Here is a 13107-nt window from a genome sequence, read left to right on the forward strand (position 1 = left end):
GAATTAGCTACATAGAATGGAAAGAATGACATAATATTATCTTGTTCTAACACTTTTACATAGCATTATACATGGCGTCGTTTACGGTTTTACATATTTACATGTCAAGTGGTGACTCCACGATAATCTTGAAGGCTTATAACGCTAAAGTCTAGGGTAAGATACCTGTAGGGATCACAACACGTTTGTATCGTGTGTAAATCTTATTGTAAAAATTATACTTTATAAAAAAAATATATACTTTGAAAATAAAACAAATGGTTTGGTTTGAATTTCGCGCAAAGCTACACGAGGGCTGTCTGCGCTAGCCATCCCTAATTTTGCAAATGTAAGACTAGAGGGAGGGCAGCTAGTCATCAACACCCATCGTCAATTCTTGGGCTACTCTTTAACCAACGAACAGTGGGATTGACCGTCACATTACAACGCCCACACGACTGAAAAGGCGAGCATGTTTGGTGTGACGGAGGCTCGAACCCACAATCCTCAGATTACGGGCCTGTTTTAACGTGTTGTACAAGATCGAACCCTAATTATGTCGAATTCGAACACTTCACTCCAGCGTCGACAATGCATCAGAAATAGGTATCTGCGCTGTGTTCGCCGCGAGTATCGAAATACAGGATTTAGCGTTATAAATCCTCAAACTTACCATCTTGGGAGAAAGGGGCATATTTGGAATGAACATATGTGAGAGTAATCTTCCAGTATTTTCTTTACAATCAGCATTACATTACGACATTCGTGACACACGCACTTAACACTTGTTATTACTTTCGTGTCACTTCTCATGGGCCGGCGTATCAGCCACTGATTATACGAACAAGAATCAGGAGAAATTCTCTTATTGGACAAGAGGTTCGACGTTACTGTGTATTAGTGCATGATTTCAAGATATCATTGGAGCACTTTATGTCACTTAATTGGGAAAAACTAAGGATCAGGAAAAACAAAATTGGGAACTCATTTTAAAGAATGAAAATAAAATTAAAATAAATCAAACATACACTACTTAAAGGTGGCGTTTCAAGTAATACAAAAGGTTAAGTACGTTATATTGATACGATTTTGAATACGCGAGGTAGTAAGTTGCGTGACAGTCAGACTCTGTTGAAATTGTGTAGACAATATTATTTATACGAACCAATATCATTACTGATGGATTCTCGATCAAGCTTGTCCCATTTATAAAATTTATCTATTCAAGATGATACAAAACAAACAAGTTTAATAGTTTCCCACAGTGATCCACTCAGAGAGTTGATGATAGAATACATTCCTCTCGGTCCGGCATGGCCAGGTGGTTAAGGCACTCGACTCGTAATCTGAGGATCGCTGGCTCGAATCCTCGTCCCATCAAAACCTGCTCACCCTTTCAGACGTGGGGGCGTTATAATGTGACGGTCAATCTCACTACATTGATAAAAGAGTAGCCCAAGAGTTGGCTGTGGGTGGTGATGACTAGCTGCCTTCCCTCTAGTCTTACACTGCTAAATTATGGACGGCTAGCACAGATAGCTCTTGTGTAGCTTTGTGCGAAATTAAAAAAAACAAACAATCCCCCTTCCCGTTACAATACAGGGAACAAAATCTCAGTATATTGCGAGAAACCAGTAAGTTTAAATATGTTTATACTTTTATCAATAGATATTTGTAAACAACGTCAATAACAACAAATAGTAAACGCTAACTAGAACTCGATATTAAACTTATATAATAAATCTTAGGCCTAAGCTGATATAGGCACAACATACGTAGCTTTGTGTGCTACTATCACGACCTCTGACTTTTCAAAGTCGTTAATGAGTTAACAGTTTAGGCTAGAACCAATTATGCTTCTTCAAGCTGAATGTATTAAAAAGAACGAGATATCCTTGAAAAAAAATCATATCTGGAGTTTAAACATAAGAACATATAACACAGAGGATGAGGGGGAAGTGTATATAACATATAACATAAAGGATGAAGGGGAAGTGTACATAACATATAACACTAAGGATGAGGGGGAAGTGTATATAACATATTACACAGAGAATGAGGAGGAAGTGTATATAACATATAACACAGAGGATGAGGGGGAAGTGTATATAACATATAACACAGAGGATGAGGGGGAAGTGTATATAACATATAACACTGAGGATGAGGGGGAAGTGTATATAACATATAACACAGAGGATGAGGGGGAAGTGTATATAACATGTAACACAGAGGATGAGGGGAAAGTGTATATAACATGTAACACAGATGATGAGGGGGAAGTGTATATAACATATAACATAAAGGATGAAAGGGAAGTGTATATAACATGTAACACTAAGGATGAAAGGGAAGTGTATATAACATGTAACACAGAGGATGAAAGGAAGTGTATATAACATTTAACACTGAGAATGAGGGGGAAGTGTATATAACATATAACACAGAGAATGAGGGGGAAGTGTATATAACATATAACACTAAGAATGAGGAGGAAGTGTATATATAACATAAAGGATGAAGGGAACATATAACATGAGGATGGGAAGTGTATATAACATATAACACAGAGGATGAGGGGGAAGTGTATATAACATATAACATAAAGGATGAAGGGGAAGTGTATATAACATATAACACTAAGGATGAAGGGGAAGTGTATATAACATATAACACAGAGGATGAGGGGGAAGTGTATATAACATATAACACTGAGAATGAGAGGAAGTGTATATAACATATAACACAGAGAATGAGGAAGTGTATATAACATATAACACAGAGGATGAGGTGGAAGTGTATATAACATATAACACTGAGAATGAGGAGAAAGTGTATATAACATATAACACTGAGAATGAGGAGAAAGTGTATATAACATATAACACTAAGGATGAAGGGAAGTGTATATAACATATAACACTAAGGATGAAAGGGAAGTGTATATAACATGTAACACTGAGAATGAGGGGGAAGTGTATATAACATAACACACAGAGAATGAGGGGGAAGTGTATATAACATATAACACTGAGAATGAGGAGAAAGTGTATATAACATATAACACTGAGAATGAGGAGGAAGTGTATATAACATATAACACTAAGGATGAGGGGAAGTGTATATAACATATAACACAGAGAATGAGGGGGAAGTGTATATAACATATAACACTAAGGATGAAGGGGAAGTGTATATAACATATAACACAGAGAATGAGGGGGAAGTGTATATAACATATAACACTAAGGATGAGGGGGAAGTGTATATAATATATAACACAGAGAATGAGGGGGATGTGTATATAACATGTAACACAGAGGATGAGGAGAAGTATATATAACATGTAACACAGAGGATGAGGTGAAAGTGTATATAACATATAACACAAAGGATGAGGGGGAAGTGTATATAACATATAACAAAGAGGATGAGGGGAGTGTATATAACATATAACACAGAGGATGAGGGGGAAGTGTATATAACATATAACACAGAGGATGAGGGGGAAGTGTATATAACATATAACACAGAGAATGAGGGGGAAGTGTATATAACATATAACACTGAAAATGAGGAGGAAGTGTATATAACATATAACACAAAGGATGAAGGGAAGTGTATATAACATATAACACAGAGGATGAGGAGGAAGTGTATATAACATATAACACAGAGAATGAGGGGGAAGTGTATATAACATATAACACAGAGGATGAGGGGAAGTGTATATAACATATAACACAGAGAATGAGGGGGAAGTGTATATAACATGTAACACTAAGGATGAAGGGGAAGTGTATATAACATGTAACACAGAGGATAAAAGGGAGGTGTATATAACATATAACACAAAGGATGAGGGGGAAGTGTATATAACATATAACACAGAGGATGAGGGAAGTGTATATAGGATATAACACAGAGGATGAGGGGAAGTGTATATAGGATATAACACAGAGAATTAGAGGGAAGTGTATATAACATATAACACAGAGGATGAGGGGAAGTGTATATAACATATAACACAGAGGATGAGGGGAAGTGTATATAACATATAACACAGAGGATGAGGAGGAAGTGTATATAACATATAACACAGAGGATGAGGGGAAATGTACATAACATATAACACAGAGAATGAGGGGGAAGTGTATATAACATATAACACAGAGGATGAGGGGAAGTGTATATAACATGTAACACAGATGATGAGGGGGAAGTGTATATAACATATAACACAGAGGATGAGGGGAAGTGTATATAACATATAACACAGAGGATGAAAGGGAAGTGTATATAACATATAACACTGAGATGAGGAGGAAGTATATAACATATAAACACAGAGGATGAGAGGAAGTGTATATAACATATAACACAAAGGATGAGGGGGAAGTGTATATAACATATAACACAGAGGATGGAGGGGAGTGTATATAACATATAATACAGAGGATGAGGGGGAGTGTATATAACATATAACACAGAGAATTAGAGGGAAGTGTACATAACATATAACACAGAGAATTAGAGGTAAGTGTATATAACATATAACACAGATGATGAGGGAAGTGTATATAACATATAACACAGAGGATGAGGGGAAGTGTATATAACATATAACACAGAGGATGAAAGGGAAGTGTATATAACATGTAACACAGAGGATGAGGGGGAAGTGTATATAACATATAACACAGAGAATGAGAGGAAGTGTATATAACATATAACACAGAGAATTAGAGGGAAGTGTATATAACATATAACACAGAGTATGAGGGGAAGTGTATATAACATATAACACAGAGGATGAGGGGAAGTGTATATAACATATAACACAGAGGATGAGAGGGAAGTGTATATAACATATAACACAGAGGATGGGGGGAAGTGTATATAACATATAACACAGAGGATGAGGGGGAAGTGTATATAACATATAACACAGAGGATGAGGAAGTGTATATAACATATAACACAGATGATGAGGGGGAACTGTACATAACAGTCAAAAGGTACATAGAAACAAAGCTGTAACCAGATTTTATACTGGAACTAGAACGTGACATTGTGTTTCGGTAACAACGCGAGCATATAACGTTTTTCAAAGCCAGTTTTGCCCCACCACTAGAAACCGGGTTTAGATCCCCATGGTAGGCAGAACACAATAGATCATTGTTTAGCTTTGTGCTTAATTCCAAAGAAACAAATCCAGGCTATTATAAATTCCATGTACTCGCAAGTCTAATATAACTCAGAAAAGAAGGAGCCCAGAATAGCCACGACGTTTGTAATTTTTGTAGACAGTATTAGAGTAAGTTAATCTATGATCCTTCCTCCCTTTATTAGCTACATTTTTGTGTACCAGTAATACCAAGCATAACGACCTTGCATGGTCAGGTGGTTGAGGCACTCGACTTGTAATCTGAGGGTCGCAGGTGCGAATCCCCATCACACCAAACATGTTCGCCTCTTCAACAGTGGGGGCGCTATAATGTAACGGTCAATCCCACTATTCGTTGGTAAAAGAATAGCCCAAGGGTTGTCAGTAGGTGATGATGACTAGCTGCCTTCACTCTAGTCTTACACTACTAAATCACGGACGGCTAGTGCAGATAGCCCTCGTGTAGCTTTGCACGAAATTCAATACAAACAAACCAAGCGTAGATCTTGCGTTTACCCTACTAAATTTTATCACTCGTGAGGATCTCTACCTGCCTACTCTCAAATTAAAATTCTTTTATACAAGATTAGAGTAAATCTATGAGACCCTGGGCGAGATCGAAACATCAATCGAGAGGGTTTGACCCTTCTGAGTTCAAAACTTTGGTCACATATCAAATCGGTCAAGAGATGACGATGGTATAAGAATAAAGTTTGTACTTGAAAAAAAAAAATAAAGAAAATCAAACAAACTCAGAACCGTTTTACTAGCCGATATGCCGCGGCTAAAAATATATACTTCATGAACCAACCATAAAAAAGAAACAAAATTATTATATGTTGTCCATTGTGCACCTAAAATGTTGCTGCTGTTGAGATATGTACAACAAACTGATGTACTTTTTTTACTGGTGTTTTGTACCAAGTTTATTTCTGGGTTTATCTGTAACAAGCCAACAAAGTGATATACCTTTTTACAGTTATGTAACAACTTTTTTGGAGTTAAACGAATAATCATGCTACATCCGTGTATTAGATATAACTATTCTTCGGGTGTGAATGTAGTTATCAATTAATCTGCTGTTAGAGATAAATTCCAGAAAAGGTGCTTCATCTACTTTTGTATAGTAGCGAATCACAAAGTTCACTAATCATTATTTCACATCTTTAAATTTTTGTACGTTTAAAAGATAAATGACCATTAACATTTAGGATAAAATAATGCAAAAGTCAACACATTTAGTAATATTTTCAGTCTCTGGTGTCGCCTGATGTCTTCGGATTTTCAACATTATAATTAGTAGTCATTGCAAATAGGCCTATGTGGTCCTGCTATAACAAAAATATTAGAAAAACTCTCTGGTTACTAAATGTGTGAGATTTATTACTATATTATCACATTTATAAAGGCAGATGTATCTATATTTTTTACATTTAGGAGAATACATATTAAAATAGAAATACTCGGGACGTATCGCTCCAAACCCCTTCTATTAAAAATGCTGCAAGTTGTACTGGTTACAATTTACCTGTTTAAGGTAAGTCAAGAACTACAAGCTGTTTCTCACTGCTGAAAACTTAACAAGTTTACGGTTATAACTGTACACATATCCAGCTGACCCAAGAACTCTTGGCACGTCCCTATGTTAACGCAAACTTGCCTTTGTATTATTTATTATTATTATGGCGATACATATTATTTGTGACAACATAATAAACACACTCTACACAAGTAAATTGGATTAGTCAGAAAATATTGGAGGTGCTCCCATCTGCTGGACATGATACAAATTACAAAATAAAAGTTTAATTTACCTAATCCTGTTGATTTTTTTATATAGTTCTAACCTAAAGGTATAATATTGAATAAAATAACTCTGGAAACTTTCTCTCGTAATTTATATGCAGATATGAAGGATTTACAGCAAATTAGTCATATACTAAGATCGGGTGTTCAGATCGGAGGATTTGTAGGACAGAGATGTCCCTTGTACTTATTTGTAGAACAGAGATGTCCCTTGTACTTATTTGTTGGACAAAATGTCCCTTGTACTTATTTGTAGGACAGAGATGTCCCTTGTACTTATTTGTAGAACAGAAATGTCCCTTGTACTTATTTGTAGAACAGAGATGTCCCTTGTACTTATTTGTTGGACAGAGATGTCCCTTGTACTTATTTGTAGAACAGAGATGTCCCTTGTACTTATTTGTTGGACAGAGATGTCCCTTGTACTTATTTGTAGAACAGAGATGTCCCTTGTACTTATTTGAAAAAACACTGGTACAGAAAGGAACACGGATCAATTTCTGTCACAAATACAATCCAAAAAAAAAAGAAAGAAAAATTACCCCAGCTAAATTAAAAAAAGGTTGAGTCTCGTACCAACAAATAATCCACCAATAAAATAAGGCCATTAGAAACGGTAAGCAGCATAGTTAAAAAAAAATATATAGAACAAAGCCAACAGAACATGGTAACAGGAAGATAGAGCTTCCAGTCATACAGAACATGGTGACAGGAAGATAGAGCTTCCAGTTATACAGAACATGGTGACAGGAAGATAGAGCTTCCAGTCATACAGAACATGGTGACAGTGTAAGGAATATGTTTTATATTCATTGTTTATATCAAAACACTAGGATCGTATACAGAGGGACAAGAGATCAACTGCTTTTCAAAGGCGGCGTATTTTGGCCCGGCATGGCCAAGTGGGTTAAGGCGTTCGACTACCCGTCGTACCAAATATACCCGCCATTTTAGCCGTGGGGTCGTTATAATGTGACGGTCAATCCCACTATTCGTTGGTAATAGAGTAGCCCAAGAGATGGCGGTGGGTGGTGATGATTAGCTGCCTTCCTTCTAATTTTACACTACTAAATTAGGAACGGCTAGCACAGATCGCTCTCGTGTAGCTTTGCGCGAAATTAAGAAAAAAACACAACAAAAAAGTCGTATTTTTCAAAAGTAATTACGTCCCATATTGCTTGTACATCTATGAAATTGTTTATAACGCATGAGTCATACACAAAAAAAAAACCTATCAGAATTGTAACCATTCGAATTAATTACAGTTGCGGTCCCCTTATGTAATTTATAAAATATTAATTATATATTGTGTCATATAATTTATTTGTTAAAACCAGTGTAACAAAATTCGAACACTTGTTTTCAAATAAACAGTGTGGTTGTTTATGCGCTGCCATCTATTAAACTAAAAACTAAATCTTCTGGCTATGTAATGTAAAAAAAATAATATAAATTATTTACTGACACATAACATAGAGTAGAAAATAGGGAACACTAAACCATAAAAAACTGCTGCATGCTGCCATCTTTGAAACTAAAATTAAACCTTTTGATTTTATAAAAAAAAAAAAGGTTGAGAGTCGCAAAATTGAGGATAGCACTTGAATAAGAAAGTTCGTTTGTGCTGCCATCTATCCATTGAAAGACTAAATTGTATATTTAAAAAACGGCTGGTATGGACAGAGAAAGCATTTATAGAGGAGCGAACAACTAGAGAAACTAAGATGCAAAACAGAAAAGACACCAACACGACAAACAATTGACTAACCTCATTATTAACATATACGACCGACAATTAAACACAGACGAGATACATCTACTTAACAGAGGATTCAACTTCGCAGTAGCATCTAGGTACATCCCAACCCTAGAAATTAAAGCATGTTTAGAACACCTAGCCAAGAGACTTGTGATACTTTCCACAGAAAATAAAAACAACAAACAACAAAAAACAACCAACAGAAAGAAGACAACTTCAACAATTCTATTGACATCCAACAACCAAACTTTTCAGAAAAAAATTAAAAATTAATATTTTCCAGAAACACTTAAACACAACGTCTTAAACGATTCTTTTCACAAAACCACCAACATAATTTCACAAAACAGAAAACGAAAAACAATCTTACAAAAAGAGACATTACTTCCATTAAAAACCTAAAACAAGACAAAAACATAAAAATTCTAGAAGCAGATGAAGGAAACGCTATAGTCATAATGAATACGAATGAATACATCCAAAAATGAAGAACATTCTATCAGACACAAACAAATTTAAATCAATACACACAAATCTAACAAAGACACACGAAACGCAACTAAACAAAATACTACCAAAAATGAAAAAAGCCAACACAATTTCACAAACACTTTATTCCTACCTACGTAAAACACACCACAAATATACGGCATCCCCAAACCTCATAAACCAGATTGTCCATTAAGACCAATAATGTCCACATATAAATCGTTTAATTACAGTCTTGGTAAATACATATCATGGGCATTCTCCAAATATGTAACATCAGCCAGCTCATTCATCAAAGACTCTTTTAATTTGAAGTCTAATCTAAATCAACTTAATCATAAAGCCTTAATGGCAGTTTCGATGTTATATCCCTCTTTACAGAAGTTCCAACCACTGAAGCCTGCAAGATAGCCTTAGAACTCTAAATCCGAGACCCTAACCCAACTATAGACATTCCCAGTAACCAGTTAGCAACCCTCATAGAATTCACCACGATAAAGACAAACTTCATGTTCAACAACCAAAGCTATATACAAACAAATGGCCTAAGCATGGGTAACCCAGTATCACCAGTTCTAGCCAATATTTTTATAACACAAGTTGAATCACAAGCAATTAACACAGCATTACATCAACCACTGTACTGGTACAGATATGTAGATGACACGGTTGCGGGATTCAGATCTACAGAACGCACACTTAATTTTTTCAATCACATTAAGTCTGTACATCCCAACATTAATTTCACATGTGCACAGGAAGAAAGCAATCAAATATCATTTCCTAACCTCAAAATTACAAGAACCGACACACAATTTAAAACAGAAATCCACCAAAAAATCACCCATACTGGACTATACATTCCTTGGGACTCAGCACATGAAACAAAACAAAAACTCACATACTAAAAACCAAATAAACACAGCCATAAAACTATGCTCACCAGATAAAATTAACGATGAAATAGACAAAATAAAATAATACTTCATCAACATCAATAAATTTCCTCCACAAACCGTAGAAAACATTATACGCACACACTTAGACAGAAAGCAAAATCAACTAACAAAAGTAAATATATCTCACAACTCAAAAAATCACGAAACCATATACTGCTGTATACCATATATTCCTGACATCAGCAGAAAAATAACAAACATTTGGCAAAAACTAGTAACAAAATATGACATTCTAGTTAATACCAAATTTATTTAAAAACCAGGCACAAAACTAAGGTCTATACTTTGTAAAAACTACACTGACAAACACAACACCAACATTATTTATAAAATACAATGTGATAACTGCCACGACTTCTATATTGGAGAAACGAGTAGAAAAATGGAAACCAGATTAAAATAACATAAAAAGTAATCTTCACACGTTTTCCAACACTGCAAGTCAAGTAAACACAACATAACCATAGAAAACACTCAAATTCTAAGTCCAATAAGGGAAATCGAATCCCTGATTTTAGCGTTGTAAGTTCGTAGGCTTACAGCTGCAATAGCGAGAGGCGTTTTCCTTTTCTTATTGGCATTAAAATTCAATTCCGAAATGTCGTCTCGATTGGTACTTAAAGCCAGAAGAACAGCTGCTCATAAGGAACAAAAATGAAATAACTCGTTAGCGCATATTTCAGAAACTACAAATATTCAGTGCAAAATGAAGACGAAACCTAATCTGTGTTACTTTGTTTTCGTTTTGAAAAGAGCTTAAAGTTAACACTGAAGAAAACTTGCGTATGAAACTCCTATGTTAACCCTACAATCACGTGGCACCTGACTTTCAAACATCCAACACTGAAAGAATTTCATTAACGTTTTAGGAACTATGTACATAGCTACTTAAGTATGAAAGTAAACAAAATGTAGATAACATTCAAGCAACATTCAAATAGCTACGCGTAAAATATTAATGTTTTCCAACTACAAGATTTTCACCCACGTATTGGCTATCCTATATTATAAACTAGTCATCACTGAAACACATCTGGAAGTCAGAGTAAATTAGCAGCCGAAACGTAAGGTCGTTAAAAAACCAATAATTATTTAATTACCAAATGCTTGTTTGTTTGTCTTGAATTTTCTGCGCTAGCCGTCTCTAATTTAGCAATTTAAGACCAGAAGGAAGGCAGCTAGTCATTACCATCCACCGCCAACTCTTGGGCTACTCTTTTACCAAGGAATAGTGGGATTAACTGTAAAATTATAACGCCCCCACGGCTGAAAAGGCGAGCATGTTTGGTGCGACGGGGATTCAAGCCCGCGACTCTCAAGTTACAAGTCGAGCACCTAACCACCTGTCCATGCCGGGATGTTCAACTATCACAAGAGAAAAAATACATTATTAAAAAGCATGCTGACTAAGATAACGTTTTAGAAACAAAAACTAACTCACTTGACTTACTTCGTTTTGGTGAGATGGCTTGAAGCACTGCAGTGAGCATATCATAACTGTGGTTACGTCTGTTCATCAAACGGTCTCGGAGTTTTAACTGCTGCACTAACGAGTTGTTCGTGTGCTGAGTCTGGTTCTGAAGCTGTTTTACAATAGTTTCTAACTCCTGGACATCTGCGAAATGAAAACACAAGACATTTGTAAAATGAGAACCCACAGTATCTACGAAATGAAAACAGGGTATCTGTGAATATACAGATTTGCTGTAAAATGAAAGCACAAGACATCTGTGAAACGAAAACTGTGCCAGCACAATCGAGCCGTTTATAACACGAAAAAGAAGACACGTTGTGTTATGTAAATAAAGAAATACTAAAAGAAAATGGTCGTAATGGAGAAGGCTAAACTGATTTCATTTACAAGTTATTGTAATAATTTATTCGCTTGGGTCTTTTGCGAGACGTTGACCACTATCCACGACCAATCCTGCTTAAACCATTTCGCCATGTACAATCAGTCCCCCGCTGGTACATCGCTAAGTCTACGGATTTACAACGCTAAAATCAGAGGTTCGATTCTCCTCAGTGGACTCAGCAGATAGCTCGATGTGGCTTTACTATATAAAACGTACACAATCTTCCTAACGTCTGCATCCAATAAATAACAAGCGTATGTTTCATTATATCAAAGTATTTGACTATTAAGCAACGGTAACAATTAATAAAAAACACTTAAGCAAGAGGGAATTCTCATTAACCGTGGGACATGAAATTCTTTAATGCAGAATTAAAGTAAATTATTCCTTCCTCTTCTCTTTTTTTATTAGCTATATTTTTGTGCGCCAGCAATAACAAGAGTGAGGCACGCATGCACTCGTTTCGTTTGTTTGTTTTGAATTTCGCGCAAAGCTACTGGAGGGCTATCAGCGCTAGCCGTCCCTAATGTAGTAGTGTAGGACAAGAGGGAAGGCAGCTAGTCATCACCACCCACCACCAACTCTTGGGCTACTCTTTTACCAACGAATAGTGGGATTGACCGTAACATTATAATGCTCCCACGGCTGAAATGGGGAGCATATTTGTTGCGACGGGGATTCGAACCCGCGAACCTCAGATTACGAGTCGAACTCGTTAACCCACTTAACCATGTGCTCGTTTCCATTTTGTTAGTTAACAAATTCTCTACCAGTCTTTCCTCAAATTGAAATTCTTTCAGACAGGATTTGAGCAGGTTAATCTATGATACCTTGGGTGGGGTGAAATACACCAGTCGAAATGGTTCGACCTTTTGAGTTCAAAACTGTAGTTAGATATCAAATGGATCAAAAATAATATCGTAGAAAGATGCCATCTATAGGAAGAAATTACAGTTAATTAAATATACTGATTTAATGTTAAAGGCACCAGTGATGATAGCAGTTGAGGCGAACAAAAATGTTCGTTGACTTACTTTCTTAACACTGGGTTAAGGTCAGGACATACAGTAAACAGACCCATTACAGAGGCGT

The 13107-nt window shown here is 36.0% G+C and overlaps 1 protein-coding gene across 3 annotated transcripts in view; it reads right to left on the minus strand.

Moving 5' to 3' along the window:
- Window positions 1-13107, minus strand: part of LOC143251059 (uncharacterized) — a 162238-nt gene that overhangs the window by 118755 nt on the left and 30376 nt on the right. For 2 of the 3 annotated variants that reach the window (XM_076502401.1, XM_076502403.1), the window contains exon 2: window positions 11601-11774. In XM_076502401.1, coding sequence (XP_076358516.1) covers window positions 11601-11774 — 174 coding nt within the window. The remainder of the gene's footprint in view (window positions 1-11600; window positions 11775-13107) is intronic. The other variant, XM_076502402.1, reaches the window with a different exon arrangement.

This window comes from Tachypleus tridentatus, chromosome 5 (genome assembly GCF_004210375.1).
Source record: "Tachypleus tridentatus isolate NWPU-2018 chromosome 5, ASM421037v1, whole genome shotgun sequence".
Lineage (NCBI taxonomy): Eukaryota > Metazoa > Arthropoda > Merostomata > Xiphosura > Limulidae > Tachypleus > Tachypleus tridentatus.